The 17,500-nt window shown below is 43.4% G+C and overlaps 1 protein-coding gene across 1 annotated transcript in view; it reads left to right on the forward strand.

Annotated features, from left to right (window-relative positions):
• LOC139408849 (membrane-associated phosphatidylinositol transfer protein 2-like) overlaps positions 1–17,500 on the forward strand; it is a 92,283-nt gene that overhangs the window by 41,130 nt on the left and 33,653 nt on the right. The window contains exon 2 of the mRNA XM_071153234.1: positions 2,337–2,535. Within this exon, the coding sequence (XP_071009335.1) occupies positions 2,458–2,535 (78 nt within the window). The 5' untranslated portion in view covers positions 2,337–2,457. The remainder of the gene's footprint in view (positions 1–2,336; positions 2,536–17,500) is intronic.

The raw sequence follows: 17,500 nt of genomic DNA on the forward strand, positions 1-17,500 counted from the left end.
TCTCTGCCTCTCTCTGCCTCTCTGCCTCTCTCTCTCTCTCTCTCTGCCTCTCTGCCTCTCTCTCTGCCTCTGCGTCCCCTCTGGCTTGCCTCTCTCTCTCTCTCTGCTCTCTCTCTCTCTCTCTCTCTCTGCCTCTCTCTCTCTCTCTGCCTCTGCCTCTGCCTCTCTCTCTCTCTGCCTCTCTCTCTGCCTCTGCCTCTGCCCCTCTCTCTCTATGCCGCTCTCTGCCTCTCTCTCTCTGCCTCTCTCTCTGCCTCTCTCTGCCTCTCTCTCTCTCTCTCTCTGCCTCTGCGTCCCCTCTGGCTTGCCTCTCTCTCTAGCTCTCTCTCTCTGCCTCTCTCTCTCTCTCTGCCTCTCTGCCTCTGCGTCCCCTCTGGCTTGCCTCTCTCTCTCTCTCTGCCTCTCTCTCTCTCTCTCTGCCTCTCTCTCTCTGCCTCTCTCTCTCTGCCTCTCTGCCGCTCTCTGCCTCTCTGCCTCTCTCTCTCTCTCTGCCTCTCTGCCTCTGCGTCCCCTCTGGCTTCCCTGTGACACTCCACTAGCCTCTGTCTCTATCAATCTATTAATCTGTTGGGCTGGAGTGATTATGCCCCCCTCCCTCTCTCTCTCTCTCTCTCACTCTCTCTCTCTGCCTCTCTCTCTCTCTCTGCCTCTCTCTCTGCCTCTCTCTCTGCCTCTCTCTCTGCCTCTCTCTCTGCCTCTCTCTCTCTCTCTCTGCCTCTCTCTCTCTCTCTGCCTCTCTCTCTCTCTCTGCCTCTCTCTCTCTCTCTCTCTCTCTCTCTCTGCCTCTCTCTCTCTCTCTGCCTCTCTCTCTCTCTCTGCCTCTCTCTCTCTCTCTGCCTCTCTCTCTGCCTCTCTCCCTCTCTCTGCCTCTCTCTGCCTCTCTCTGCCTCTCTCTGCCTCTCTCTGCCTCTCTCTGCCTCTCTGCCTCTCTCTCTCTGCCTCTCTGCCTCTCTGCCTCTCTCTCTCTGCCTCTCTGCCTCTCTCTCTCTCTCTCTGCCTCTCTGCCTCTGCGTCCCCTCTGGCTTGCCTCTCTCTCTCTCTCTCTCTCTGCCTCTCTCTCTCCTCTCTCTGCCTCTGCCTCTCTCTCTATGCCTCTCTCTGCCTCTCTCTCTCTCTGCCTCTCTCTCTGCCTCTCTCTCTCTCTCTCTCTCTCTGCCTCTGCGTCCCCTCTGGCTTGCCTCTCTCTCTCTAGCTCTCTCTCTCTGCCTCTCTCTCTCTCTCTGCCTCTCTGCCTCTGCGTCCCCTCTGGCTTTGCCTCTCTCTCTCTCTCTCTCTGCCTCTCTGCCTCTGCGTCCCCTCTGGCTTGCCTCTCTCTCTCTCTGCCTCTCTGCCTCTCTCTGCCTCTCTCTGCCTCTCTCTGCCTCTCTGCCTCTCTCTGCCTCTGCCTCTCTCTCTCTCTGCCTCTCTGCCTCTGCGTCCCCTCTGGCTTCCCTGTGACACTCCACTAGCCTCTGTCTCTATCAATCTATTAATCTGTTGGGCTGGAGTGATTATGCCCCCCTCCCTCTCTCTCTCTCTCTCTCCCTCCCACACATGCTCTACCCCTCGAGCAGCCTTCCAACCCCTCTCTCCCATCTCTACTTTCCTCACTCAACCCCCCCTCTCTTTCTCACTCTACCTTTTTCCCCTCCCTCCCTCCATTCTCTCTCTCCTCTGCTATTAGACAGAGTTGTGTAACGAAGTGCGGTGCTGTGTTTTTAATCTGCCTTACACTAAGCCACCTCAGTCATGTGACTCCCTTAACTCGTTCCTGTCTGTCTGTGTGTGTTGCCATGCTGCCTTGTCTCTTGGGAGGCTTGGGCAGACCTCTACTGAAGGAAACGTTGTTTATATTTTGTTTTGTCATTACTTGGACACTGATTGGATGCTGATGCTTGATGCCTGGGCCTTGCCGATTGTGGAATTGCATCGTTAGCAGACTGCTGTTACTGCACCTCTACAGTGAATAGGGACATTGACTTTCAGGAATAACTTTTGGCATTTAGTATGGACGTTACTGGGAAGTGGCTAGAACATTGGATATAATGTGGACTTGTAAAAAAGATCAATATTTGATTAGTAGGTAAATGTTTTGATATATCTGATTCAGGGCTGAATGGTGACTGAGGACATATACACACACAAGATGTGGAGAGGAAGTGTTGTCTTGATTGGATTAAGGATTTATATGTGATTGTTATTCAGTGTCAAGTATTCTCTTCTTACCCTTGCGTGTGTGTGTGTGTCATCACACAGACATCTGAGACTACTCATAGTTCTCACCACATAGACTTGACCAAATCAAATACTACAAGGTTTCCTCTCACCCAGTGTAACTCTTTTCCCTCCTCCTACAGGTCTGAAAAATGATGCTTTCCATCGTGGCTGTTTGATGCTGCTGCTGCTTGGGTAGAGCGGCTCGTTGAGACGACTCTCTGCCCCCCCCCAGCCCCCTGTTACCCCCACCCACCAGCCACCATGTTGATCAAGGAGTACCGGATCCCCATGCCCATGAGCGTGGAGGAGTACCGCATCGCCCAGCTCTACATGATCCAGGTGGGTGGTTACTGGCTAGCATAGAAAATACAGCACACAGAATACATATACAGTTGAAGTCGGAAGTTTACATACACCTTAGCCAAATACATTTAAACTTAATTTTTCACAATTCCTGACATTAAATCCAACTAAAAATTATCTTTCTTAGGTCAGTTAGGATCACCACTTTATTTTAAGAACGTGAAATGTCAGAATAATAGTAGAGTGATTTATTTAGGCTTTTATTTTTTTCATCACATTCCCAGTGGGTCAGAAGTTTACATACACTCAATCAGTATTTGGTAGCATTGCCTTTAAATTGTTTAACTTGGGTCAAATGTTTTGGGTAGCCTTCCACAAGCTTCCCTCAATAAGTTGGGTGAATTTTGGCCCATTCCTCCTGACAGAGCTGGTGTAACTGAGTCAGGTTTGTAGGCCTCCTTGCTCGCACACGCTTTTTCAGTTCTGCCCACAAATTTTCTATGGGATTGAGGTCAGGGCGTTGTGATGGCCACTCCAATACCTTGACGTTGTTGTCCTTAAGCCCTTTTGTCACAACTTTGGAAATTTGTTTAGGATCATTGTTCATTTGGAAGACCCATTTGCGACCAAGCTTTAACTTCCTGACTGATGCTTCAATATATCCACATAATTGTACTACCTCATGATGCCATCTATTTTGTGAAGTGCACCAGTCCCTCCTGCAGCAAAGCACCCCCACAACATGATGTTGCCACCTCCATGCTTCCCTTTTTTTTCCCCTGAGGTCTTGGCTGATTTTATTTGATTTTCCCATGATGTCAAGCAAAGAGGCACTGAGTTTGAAGGTAGGCCTTGAAATACATCCACAAGTACACCTCCAATTGACTCAAATTATGTCAATTAGCCTATCAGTAAGCATCTAAAGCCATCACATCATTTTCTGGAATTTTCCAAGCTGTTTAAAGGCACAGTCAACTTAGTGTATGTAAACTTCTGACCCACTGGAATTGTGATACAGTGGATTATAAGTGAAATAATCTGTCTGTAAACAATTGTTGGAAAGATTACTTGTGTCATGCACAAAGTAGATGTCCTAACCGACTTGTCAAAACTATAGTTTTGTTATCAAAAAATGTTTACCTAAGTGTATGTAAACTTCCGACTTCAACTGTATCATGTAGCATAGTATTGCATGGCTAACATGCATCAATCAGGATACAATAGAGGCAGAATACAACATGTTCACGAAGCATTTACGGAATATACCATCATCCTAAAACAGTGGTCTAGGTCAGAGAGTCATCAGATTGTTGCTGTGACCCAGAAGCCTTACTGACTCTAGATCAGGTGATGTGAGCTGTGTGTGTTCTTGCTTGCACATGTGTGAGTGTGTTTGTGTGTGTAACATGGTGTCTGGTTGTGTTCATGGTTCAGGTCACCAATTTAATGGGAGCTTTCAAAGGCCAGCTGGCTCTCCATATGCTTGTCTCCAATGTTTTGCGCACAGTCTCTGTTCTCTCTCTAGAGGAGGAAAATATTAGTTGGTTTTGTGGATACGAACCCACGGTACAGTAGCTACTTTTGAAGAGCAGATCTTTCCTAGGACAGTCGCAGCCAACCAGTGATGTGACTTCAGGACATTATCCTAGAGGATTATGGGTGATTAGGTCACCTGGTGACCCCTGACGGAATACAGACCAACACTTGATGGAGCTCCATGTGCTGCCTGTTTTAATGTTAATGTAAACGTTGTAAACCTTACCCACAAACACATCTCTCCTCTGGGGCAGCGTCACAGCTGAGCGGTTGGTAGCCATGGTAACCAGTGACATCAGCAGCAGCGTGGCAGTGGCTGCCGTCATTTGTTTGGAATGAGAATAAAAGACAGAGAGAGGGAAGGTGATTGGGGGAAGCAGACAGAGAAAGGGGGCACGGAAGAGGGAGACTTACAGAGGAACGGGCAGAGACTGATGGAAAGGGTCAAAAAGAGAAAGAGAGAGGCAGAGATTGAGATGGAGGGAAATGGAGAAAGAAAAGTCCAAATGATCCAGCCAGTGTTTCCATGACAATGTTACACTGCTGATTTTGCAGTGGTGGAAAAGGTACCCGATTTGTCATACTTGAGTAAAAGTAAAGATGCCTTAATAGAAAATGACTTAAGTGAAAGTCACCCAATAAAATCCTACTTGAGAAAAAGTTTTAAAAAAATGGTTTTAAATACACTTAAGTACCAAAGGTAAATGTAATTACTCAAATATACTTAAGTATCAAAAGTAAAAGTTTAAATAATTTCAAATTCCTTATATTAAGAAAACCAGACGGAACCGTTTTCTTGTTTTTTTTAAATGTATTTACAGATAGCCAGGGGATGCTACAACACTCAGACATAATTTAGAAACTAAGCATGTCTTTAGTGAGTCTGCCAGTTCAGAGGCAGTAGGGATGACCAGAGATGTTCTCTTGATAAATGTGTGAATTAAAATATTTTTCTGTCCTGCTAAGCATTCAAAATGTAACGAGTACTTTTGGGTGTCGGGGAAAATGTATGGAGTAAAAAGTACATACTTTTCTTTAGGAATGTAGTAAAGTAAAAAATATAAATAGTAAAGATACCAAAAAAAACTAGTAATAGTACTTTCAAGTATTTTTACTTAACCAAATCACACTGGTGTAAAGTACTTATCTCCTGTGTGTGTGTGTGTGTGTGTGTGCCAAATTAGAGACTAAACACAGGGAGAAACGAGGACAACAGACAGTAGGATGGAGAGCCACCTTATGTTGGTCCTATTCAGTATGTCCATGTGAAAGACTGGAGAGCTGCAATGTGGACTGTGTTCATAAGCTGTATATAATTGGTACTTATTGATACATTACTGTCCCTTATTGGTCACATACTAGGCCGACACACACCTGGTTTCCTTTGGCTGAAGTAATCATTTGTATGGCTGGAAGAGACTGACTCTGCAGTGTAGACCTTGAGGACCTGTTTCATGCTAACTTTGTGTGTGTGTGTGTTTGTGTGTCTTTTTGCTAACCTTGCGGTATCATATAAAATATTCAGCGGTAACTGGGGCCCAGCAGAAATCAGACCTCAGCAAAGCCAAGACATTACTATTCCTGTGGTACTCTCGGTCTCTGCTGCCCTCTCAGCTTCCAGCCCAGCACAGCATGCCACCATTACTTACTAACACTCATTTCTCTCCATATTTCTCTCTTTCTATCTTTCCCAGGCTCCCTGTCCCTCCATGCATGTCTTCAGGCTCAGATACTGTAACCAAGGAACTCTCTTTTGGCTCCCGGGATCTTTTTTTTCTTCTTAAAAAAACAACAACTTCTTATCTATTTGTCCTTTGTGCCTGGTCTTTACTGTTTCTCTCAGCACAAAACTTTCAATCTTCAGGCAGATTCCTGGAAACACTTTTTTCCCACTTTTCTGTCCATGACATTGTTTTTCTCACGTTCAACACTTCTCTGTCCTTCACTCTTGCCAGCACCATGTCATAGACGGAAGTACTTTGGGCATCTCAGTAGTTTAAAGTGGCTTCATCTCCTCGGCTCCTTTTCTCCCTCTGCACTGCTGTCAATGTCAAACCACTGGACAAGTGAAAGCAGACTCCCTAGTAGGCTTCCTAACATGTAGCTTTCCCCCACCTATGTCACGTTTTCAAAGAGAAGATGAGGAAAGGAACAGACCTGGGTTCAAATACATGCATATTTAAGGAATTGTTATTTAAATACAAATGTTTTGTTCATTTGAGTATTATTTTTTTTTAACATTGACAATTTTAGTCATTTAGAAGACACTCCCCACTGGGCACACCACGTCATTTCAACGTGGACATTTTTGTTCATATTTGGTTGTAACGTTGATCAATGAGATTTCAACCTTTCTATTCACCCACTCAAAAAGACAGAAGCTTGTTGAAATCCTAATGGGTTACCACGATGCTTTCAACCATCTAAATATACAACCAAATTCCAATGGGACTACAATGTCAAATATTTATGCAACAACTTAATGTGTTATCACTCTGCTGCATCTAATAGCACAACCAAATGAACCGGATTGCAGTTGAGATTACATTCATTCAACGTACAGTGCAAGGATCAATGCTGTTCGAGAGTGTGCGCACACTTCTATGGCAATTGTGAAGATCTCCGCAGACCTGCGATCTATGCATGCTATTTTGAACATGCACACTTTCTATGATTACATAAAAATAAATTTATAGTTACATCAGGCTAACATCAAAATGTGGCCATGGATGTATTTGTATTTATTAAGAATCCCAATTAGATGCTGCCGTGGCAACAGCTACTCTTGCTGGGTTCCAAACACATTAAGGCACTTGGATCACACATAAAACTAAAGATAAAACAGTGTATCGTGTAATATTGTTACACCACTACATATCTACAATACAAAATGAGTGATACCACTATACAACAATATTACAATGTATGTGTATGTAGATTGGGTGTGCTAGCGACAGTCTGCGTATGTGTGTGTCTGTACCCGTGTGTGTGTGTGTGTGTGTGTGTGTGTGTCTTCACAGTTCCCGCTGTTCCATAAGGTGTCTTTTTATCTGTTTTTACCTAATCTGATTCTACTGCTTGCATCAGTTACCTGATGTGGGATAGAGTTCCATGTAGCCATGACTCTATGTAGTACTGTGTGCCTCCAATAGTCTGGTCTGGACTTGGGGATTGTGAAGAGACCTCTGGTGGCATATCTTGTGGGCTATGCATGGGGTGTCTGAGCTGTGTGCTAGTAGTTTAAACAGACAGCTCGGTGCATTCAGCTTGTCAACACTTCTTATAAAAACAAGTAGTGATGAAGTCAATCTCTTCTCCACTTTGAGCCATGAGAGATTGACATGCATGTCATTAATGTTAGCTCTCCGTTTACATTTAAGAGCCAGCTGTGCTGCCCTTTTCTCAGCCAATTGTACTTTTCTCTTTGTAGCACCTGACCACTCGACTGAACAGTAGTCCAGGTTTGACAAAACTAGGGCCTGTAGGACCAGACTTGTTGATAGTGCTGTTGAGAAGGCAGAGCAGCATTTTATTATGGACAGTCTTCTCCCCATCTTAGCTAATGTTGTATCGACATGTTTTGACCATGACAGTTTACAATCTAGGGTTACTCCAAACGGTTTACTAAGGGTTGGTAACAGGCTGATTGGTCGGCTATTTGAGCCAGTAAAGGGGGCTTTACTATTCTTTAGGTAGCGGAATGACTTTTGCTTCCCTCCAGGCTTGAGGGCACACACTTTCTAGTAGGCTTAAATTGAAGATATGGCAAATAGGAGTGGCAATATCGTCCGCTATTATTCTCAGTAATATTCTCAGCCAAGTTGTCAGACCCTGGTGGCTTGTTATTGTTGATCGACAACAATAATTATTTCACCTCTTCCACACTCTCTTTACAGAATTAGAAATTACAGTGCTTGTCTTTCATTATTTGATAAGTTATACTTGGATGTGCAGTGTCAGTGTTTGTTGCTGGCATGTCATGCCTAAGTTCTTGCCAATTAAAAAAATCATTAGAGTAATTGGCAATATCAGTGGGTTTTGTGATCATGAGCCATCTGAGTCAGTGAATGGTGGTGCTGAGTTTGCCTTTTTGCACAAAATGTAATTTAAGGTGCTCTAGAGCTTTTTTTTATTGCAATTCTTCAAATAATTTATCTTTGTTTCATAGTATAGTTTGTTCTTTTTATTCAGTTTAGTCACATGATTTTTCAATTTGCAGTACAATTGCCAATCGGCTGTTCAGCTAGACTTATTTGTTATTCATTTCATGAACCTTGTTTCTTAAGCTACATATTTTACTGTGGGCTATTTTTAGCACTTTTCTGGGATGCTTGCTTGATTTCATTGATTTACTGGGAAGCTTAGCAGAAGTAGACATGCTCATGTTATTTATGTTAGTGCAGGGTGAGTTGCACACAGTGGACTCCCTGCTTGGGCACACCACCTCAGTGCTAACAGCCTAACGCTGGTCCGTAGGCACGTGATTACTGCATACAATAGCGGTAGGATCAGCAGAGGCATTCAGGGTAGTTAGAGGGACATAAATTAGGTTACTTACATTGTGTCTACCAACACCCCTGGTATAATGTACATTTGCCTAAGCATTATGACAACTCTGCGTCACAATAGTAGGGATTAGCTGTGCTGGGCTTGGGTCATTGATAAGTCATTGTCATAACGTAGCCTTATAATGCTGTGAAATGATCCAGGAACCGGAAGGATTTGGGTGGAACACATCCTCCTTATAAAACGTGATTTGTTTCCAAAAGGTGTCGGAATTGTCAACAAAAGTTACACCCATTGAACTGCAATAATCACTTAGCAAGTTGTGAAGAGAGAGAGTCCTGCTAAAGCGCTCAATGCCACGATTCAGAGAGGGCACAGGGCCAGATATGATGGGTCTTTTTATTAGTGTCTAGCAGGGAATCAATCAATCAGCTCTTTAAAATCCAGTTTCAACTGTTCAGAGCTGCCTTCATAATGTCATTAAAACCCACATGGACTACGATAGAATCGATTTCCATGTCCTGACGTAGTACATTCGGGAGCAACTTAGTAATGTCATTTGCCCAAGCCCCGGGATAAGACATTGTTTTTGCACTAGGAACAGTCACATGTCTTAATATGGAGATGCCCAAAATCACGGCTGGTGAGAAATGTTACTAATTTTAAAGTTCAATAAATAGTGTTATATTAGTTTGTAAGAGCCTTAACTTTAGGCTATTTATTGTATTACAAAAGTATTATTGAATTGTGTTTGGTTGAAAACGCAACCAAATAACATTTAAAGGATGTCTAATTCTTGGATAGTTTCATCTGACTCACTGGCTTAATCCTATTCTTTTAACTTTTATTTTTGGTTTAGTTGGAGACGTGAATGGGAGACCTAAAGAATAACTGTAGATAGATCAACTCTCCAGTAGGAGGTGCTGCACAGCCTATAGTTTTTTTCTGATAGTGGATATAACGCTGAAGATCTGACGTTGTTTCTATGGTACAAATTCAACATAGAGAAACCTTGTTGAAAATGGGTTACAATGATGACATTATCCTGTGGTTGAAATTTCACCCTCAAAACAATACTTTAAAAAAATCCAATGTATCCAATCCAGTGTATTTTTCAGGTAGATTCCACGTCACAATACAATGGCAAATTACGTTGAAACCACATTGATTCAACCAGTTTGTTCCCAGTGGGTCTCATCCAGAGCAATTTACATTTAGTGCAAATAATGTGGACAAATCAGAAACTTTGATTTGAAGTATTTGAAAGTATTTCCAAATAACTTCCTATAAAAAGCCGAAACTATTTTCAAAAAATACTTATTTCCAAATACATTATTTCAGATACCCATAGCAACAAACTAGCCTCACGTGTCACCTCTCTCGAGCTTACATGAATGGTTCGCTATCCGTGCAGCGAACCAGTCATGTAAGCTTGACAGATCAGGGTGGCATGCGAGGCTAGGACCAGACCTGGGTATTTAAATATTTGTATTTGAAAATACACTTGTCTGTGTATTTGAGTATTTTCCAATACATGCCTTTCCAAGTCTATTAGACTTTCCAAGTCTATTTCCAAATACATTCCAATATTCAACTAGTTGTATTTTTTATTTTAAACGTTTTTTTTTTATTTGGCATTTTTAAAAATGATTTATACAGATTATAGTGGCTTCCTTTCCTCTTTACCATAGCCACTGCCCTAGCTTGAAAGCGGGGTTGTTTGGTACGCCTACAGTTCACACTCGGGGTTTCCAAACGGCCAAACATTCAATGAGATCCAGGGATATGGTGCAACCAAAAGGTGTATTCTTCTTATATCTACATTTTAAAAATTCTCCAATCAACTTAAAGCACAGATTACTTGACATGGAAAATACATATGACCTTTTTGTATGTCTGTATGGTGAAAAAACTATACTGCTCCCGCGTCTAGCTAGGACTCATCCCCCCGAAGGCCCAACTTCCTGCCTTTATCCTAACACACTTACCACAGTACAATGAATGGGCAAAAACTAAGTTACACTAACAACAAATAAATACATCTCAATCAGGTGAATATAAATCATAAATATGATTTTAAATAATCATATATATTAAAATGTAATATATTTACACAAACGTACATGGAGCTCTGTATGTTCTGTCTTTTATACAAAGAGCCGATTTGGACATATATCATACCGGCCCCTAATTGTTAAGTGCACTGAATGCACAACAATTACTTAATATTCAAACCTAGAGCCAATACACAAAACATTCTATACCAGAGCACTATTACAGTTTATAGCTATATACAAGGTCCCATATAGGAAAAGAGTCCGTAGATCTCAGTCTGAATTGAAGTGTTCAGCAAGTGTTCAACTTCCAAAAAATGTCAAAAGTTTGACGTCAAAGAATGTAAGAGTGCGACATCGAAGAGTCAGAGGTGCACGTGATTCAAAGATGGAGAAGTGTGTGTGTGTGTGTGTGTGTGTGTCTCACTCAGCCACCTCAAGGAGCAGACAGAGTTTATTGATAGGTCTCTGTAAGATATTGGTCTTGGTCTTAACCATGACTCTCCGGACAAGACCATTGGCCCCTGACAAAGCCTCCACCACACGCTCCATTAGCCAAGAGTTCCTTAGGGCGGTGTCATCGACAATGACCACAAGGTCACCAGGACTGAAGTTTATCTTAGTTTTGTTCCACTTGTTCCGGTCCTGCATAAGTGGAAGATACTCCCTGATGCATCTCTTCCAGAAGAGGTCAGTGATATTCTGTACTTGCTTCCATCTCCTTCGTGATTATAGGTCGCATCTCTGGAATAGTCCTGGTGGCAGGACTGGCTTTGCTTTCAGATGAAGCAGATGGTTCGGAGTCAGGGGTTTTAGATCATTAGGGTCATTTGTTACAGTTGTGATTGGTCTGTCATTCATAATCGCCTCAACTTCACACAAGGCTGTCTGCAAAGCCTTATCATCCAGTACTTGCTCTTTAAGGACTGAATAGAGGATCTTTTTCACCAGTCGGATCAACCTCTCCCATACCCCCCATGGTGGGCTCCAGAGGGAGGGTTGAATGACCATGTCACTCCTTCCTTCAGTAATTCATTTTGAATCTTGTTGTGATCCAGCTCTTTCAGAGCTTCTCCTAGCTCTCTGTGTTCCAAAAAAGTTGGTGCCATTGTCTGTTCTGATACTTGTTACTGGGCCCCTTCGACAGATGAACCTGCGCAGGGCATTGATGCAGGAATCAGTATCCAGATAACTAGCAACTTCTAGATGGACAGCTTGACTCACAAGGCAAGTAAAGATCACATCACACTGCTTCATATGAACACGGCCTCGCTTCACCTCTATGGGGCCGAAGTAATCTATGCCCACATGGGTGAAAGGCGGCAAATCAGGTGACACCCGATCTTGTGGAAGGTCGGCCATCTTCTGTTCTCCAGCTCTAGCTTGCATCCGCCTGCAGAAGACACAGCTCGTAAGGATCTTCCTTGCTAAGGAGTTGGCACAGGGTTTCCAATGTCGCTGGCAAAGTCTAGAAAGCATGTGACCTCTCCCAGAGTGGCCAACCTGCTCATGGATGTGGAGTAAGATCAGTCTGGAGATGTAGGAGTCTTTGGGCAGGATCATAGGATTCTTTAGTTCCGTTTGCTTAATCTTCATCCCACTCTCAGAATGCCATTGTCAACAATTGGATCAAGTTTACAGATTGAGCCGCTTCTCTTGGCACATTTGTTTTACTTTCACAACTAATGCAATTTCTTGTTTAAAGTGCTGTCATTGCTCAAATGGAATGATTACCTTTTCTGCTTCATCTAGGTCATACACAGACAGACTTTCTTTTCCAAACGTCAGTTTGAACTTGTCAAGTTGTTCCTTCAGTGAGTTTTTTAGACTCTGATCTGATCCTGGATCAGTTTGTGTGAGAACTTTCCTTTTCTGGCTTAACTGTAGAAGCAGTCTCTTCAGTTTCAGCATCCAGGCAACTGCTTTCTTCAAGCTGTTCCATGTGGAATAGTACTCAATCAGTTTGCTGGTCGGACTCTTTTCTTCCACACTTGTACTGTTTACGATGACGTCGTTTCTCACCTCTGGATCATCCGGAGGGATGGAGCCAAGCTCCTCTGGGACTTTTGGCCACTGTGTTTCTGCTTTCTCCGGGAACTCTGGTCCTTTGTGCCATCTCTTTGAGTTCAGGAAAGTTTCAACATGTAATCCTCTTGAGGCATCATAGGCTGGGTTGTGTTTGGAATTCAAAATCCTCCACTGTTTTGCTTTTGATTGGTCACGGATCATAGCAACCCTATTAGCTACGAAGGTATGGAATCTCTTGGTATCGTTGCAGATGTATTTTAGCACAGACTGGATGTCTGTCCAGAAAGTTGACTCCTCAAGTTCAATCTGGAGCTCCAACCTTAACATCCTGTCCACTCGCACTGCCAATGTTGCTGCGGCAAGTTCCAGTCTGGGGATCTTCACCTGCTTGAGTGGAGTCACCCTTGATTCCCCCAGTATGAATGCGATATGGACCTTTTCCATACCGTTTGTGAACCTGCCATAACCTTGTTCACTTGCGTCACCGAAGTGATGCAGCTGTGCGGTCTTGACTTGACCAAAGTTCTCAAGCATCATACATCTGTCAATCTGGACAGCTGGTCCAGCTCTGAGAGCCATCTCTTCCATGAAATAGAGTGTTCTTCTGGGATGACTTCGTCCCAGCCACACTTTAGCTTGCAGAGCGCTTGGAGAATTTGCTTTGCCTTCAATACGAATGGGGCAAAGAAACCTAATGGATAATAAACAGAGCTGACATTTGAGAGAATACCTCTTCTTATAAGGGGTCTGTTCTTGACAGTGACTCGGAAGGTAAACGCATCACTTTCAATGTTCTGTCGGATTCCAAGTGCTCTTTCAACAGGCAGCTTTTCTCTGTCCAGGTCCAGTTCTTTTATCTGCCTGGCTTTGTGTTCATCAGGGATAGAATCCAGCACAGTGCGGCTGTTGCTGACCCACTTGGTCAATTTGAATCCACCCTGAGAGCACACATCCCTGAGGTTTTTTGTGAGAGCTATGGCTTGTTCTTCTGTGGCCACTGACTTGAGGTCGTCATCAACATAGAAGTTGGACTTGACTGTTTGAATCACCTCTTCATCGTACCTCTCACAGTTGTCTTTCGCAGTGCAAATGTTGCACAACTTAGAGAGGATATAGCACGAAAAGATGTACCGTCATTCTGTACTCCTCCAATCTTTTGTTAGTATCAACATCCGGCCACCATAGGAATCGCAGAAAGTCTAAGCCATCTTCATTGGCAACACGTACTTGAAGGAATATTCCTTCGGTGTCTGCCATCATGGCAATGTGCTCTTACCGAAATCTTAGCGAGACTCCTATACGCGTCTTTGCCAGGCCAGGGCTTTGAAGGAGTTCACTGTTGAGAGATGTGCTTTTATAGGATGGTGAACAGTCAAACACCACTCATATTGTTCCTTTGTGCTTACGGTGAACGCCATGGTGTGGTATGTACCATACCTTGCCATTCTCTCTGAGGTACCTTCTCGGCGTAACCTTTTTGTTATCACCTCTTCCATGAAGCCTTTGTACTCTGCAGCGTAACCTTCATCCTTCTTGAACTTCCTGACAATATTTAGAGCCTGCTGCTCTGCCATGTCATAATTGTTTGGCAGGACTACATTGATAAAGGGCAACGGTAAGTAGTAGTGACGGTCTTTGAGGGTTATGGAGCTTACGATCCTCAGCTGACATCTCACTTTTCTCTTCAAACTCTCTCTCAGGGAAGTCATGGTTGTTCTGATTTACAAAAAGAACCCCCAGGTCAGCCATTGAGATACGATTGGCCATCACCGTAGGACACCCAGATTCTTCTGCCATGGTACAATTGTTAAGAGGACCGTTCATCACCCACCCAAAGAGGATTTTCACTGCGTTTCACTGCATTGCCTTGGCTATTTATGATTTACCAGGGTTCCATTGCCTTTGGAGCATTTACGCCAATCAGGAGTTTGACGTCAGCATCAATCTCCTTCAACTGAACCTCTTTCAGGTATGGCCACCTTTTGAGATCTTTCTGAGTGGGAATGTTCTCTCGTCAATGGGATCTTATTCTGGGTGTAGACCTTAGGTAATGCAAGAAATGTGTCACCTTCCACGTTGCCAAACTCGAATCCAGATATCTCAAAGCTCTTGGTAGGACTCTCCCGCCCCATTGTGCGTAGCAGAGTTTCAGTCTCACTGCCTTTAGCTTTCCGCTGCCTCATGAGTCTCTCCGTACAAAATGTTGCTGAGCTACCAGAATCGAGAAACGCATAGGTTAACACAGACTTGCTTCCATTTGCCATCTTTACTTGAACTGGCACAATCGCAAGTGCACAATCTGTACCGGCCCCGGTATCTTCACCAGCTTATAGTGAAACAAGAGTACTGCTGACAGTCTCCTTCCGCTTTACTGCTACACCCTAATATCTGCCTTTTGGGATCTAAATCTCTCTTCCTTCAATGTGCATGATTGTGGGGTGCTTTCTTTGACAGCTCTGACAGGTCATCCTTCTTTTACATTCTTTGCTTAAGTGTCCTCTCATCAAACAGCCAAAACAAAGGCCTTTTGATCTCAGAAACTCAACCTTCTATTCGTGTGCCTTCACCTGTTGGCAGTCAACCAATAAATGCTCACCAGCACAAAATACACATGAGATACTGGGAGCATCAGAAGGGTAGGTGCCTGGTCTCTTTACTTTGTATGTTTGTTCTTTTAGAGGTTTTTCAGAGTCACAATCTGCCACTACAGCTACTGCAGTGGCAAAGCTGCTTCCCCTAATCTTGGACTTGAACTGCTGTTTAAAGTCAGCTGCTGTTTTTTTTAAACTTTTTGTTGGACAGGGGATCTTGAAGGTCTCCATACAGTGGATTCTGCAATATTTTGTCTCGTTTTTCCTTGAACGTCACCAGGTCACTGACCTGGGCCCTCAGGTGGCTTCTCTCTAAAATATCACATGCTGTAGTCCTCCATTTCCCCCTTAGTTTGTAGGGGAATTTGACATGATCAACTTTATGTTGGAGGGAAGATTAAGCTCTTCCATGTTCTGTGGATCTTGCATAGCGTTACAGCAACCTATAAGAGAGTGCGTAGCCACCCAGTCCCTTTCCATCATCCGGCTTGTTGTTTGTCCAGTTCAAAACTTTTCCCATGTAAGCAGTGGTGACTGATTTCATTGCCAAAGTGTTCCTTTAACAACCTCTTAGCCTCTGCATAGCCTCATCTGGCTTCCATGTGCAGATAACTACGGACCAGATCCTTGGGCTGACCAAAGCTGTACTGTTCCAGGTAATAGAGCCTATCCTGGTGACTGCTTGTCTTATCTTCTATACCATGCTCAAATGCACGAATGGCCTAAATGTTAGAGGATCACCGTCAAACATGGGTATCTCCCTAACAGGGAGTGTGGCCTGTTTGTGCTGTAGTACAGGGTCAGCAATTTCCTTCGGCCTTTGCATGACAGTAGAGAGGTTCCTGGTTCTCAAAATAAGAGTTCATTCCATCTTCTTGGCTTAGTAAGTGGGCTGCCACAGCATGGGATTGAGAAGTTGAGTCAACACTCTCCAGGACCTTCAGTCTGGCATTATATGCTGCTATGTCCGTCTCCAGTACCATTTTTTCCATCCTAACCTTCAGTTGAGCTTTCTCCAGTTCCAATGCATGCTTGTCCTGTAATGATGCTTGGCGAGCTAGTAGAGCCGCTCGTTTTGCCTCAGCATTTAGGTGTGCAGAGGACACTGAGGAAGCAGCCTTACAATACTTTGTTTTACTTGATGTTTTTGACACATTGGAAATGCTGTCGTGTGGTCCAATGAGTGTTTGTGGCTCAACTGCAGCTTTTTTTCCATATTTCCACCTCTTTCAGGAAATGTTCATAAGTTCTCATTCTTGTTTGATAATAGTTAATGCTCTCATTTTCCTGTTCCTCTTCTGTGACCAGCTCTAGCACAGATTCCTGAGCATTCTTAAAGTCATTGAGAACAGCATTAAATGCTTCAAGACCCTCATTCACAGTTTCAACGTTTCCTCCATCAACAAGAATTTCATTCATTTTGCGTGTACACACTCAAAGATTGCCTCTCTGGGCTGCATAGAGTGAATTTAAATGCTCCTCTGCCCTCTCCAGTGGGGTCTTATTTGGGATTTCATCAGCCATCATTCACTTTTAGTTCACTCAATTTACAATGACACAGTTGTTGGTTTGATTGTTAAACGCAATGCCCCTTTAGGTCTCCTTTTAATGCTTTAAAACACGGTCATCCATTTCAGCATATTGACCCATTTTGAATTGAACATGTGCAAGTTCGACATTTTAGATGCGTTTTAAACATTTCATCCCATTCTAAGTTTTGTCCCCTTTAAGGAAGTTTAAACACGCAGTATCTTTAGATCCTTTAGTTGCATTCTGTTGATGCATTGCATTTCCATGTGAGGCCAAATATTAGACACATGATTAGGTTACATTGTGCATAGGATCTCAGTGTGTCCCAAACTTCAACTTCTTAATTGTTATCACAGCGCTGTGTTTTGAATTACATTCCCAAGTTTATCAAACGTTCCAATTATAAACACATTTTGCGCTTCCATAATATGCATGATCAACGATCGCATTGAACAGGGCAGCTCATTCATTCGCAGTGGTTACTCACAGCTGGCGAATTCTAGGAGTTCAAGTCCTTCCAAGCGAGCTGTCCTTGTGGCCCAAATGCAATGACTAATAGAACAATATCCAGCGTGTGTCCGAACCGGAGATTTCCTTCTGATGGTAATCCTTCACGGAGTCTTTTGACTTGATTGTAGTGGCTTCCTTTCCTCTTTACCATAGCCACTGCCCAAGCCTGAAAGCAGGGTTGTTTTGTACGCATACAGTCCACACTCAGGGTTTCCAAATGGCCAAAACATTCAATGAGATCCAGGG

Source organism: Oncorhynchus clarkii, chromosome 5, assembly GCF_045791955.1.
Source record: "Oncorhynchus clarkii lewisi isolate Uvic-CL-2024 chromosome 5, UVic_Ocla_1.0, whole genome shotgun sequence".
NCBI classification, from domain to species: Eukaryota; Metazoa; Chordata; class Actinopteri; order Salmoniformes; family Salmonidae; genus Oncorhynchus; species Oncorhynchus clarkii.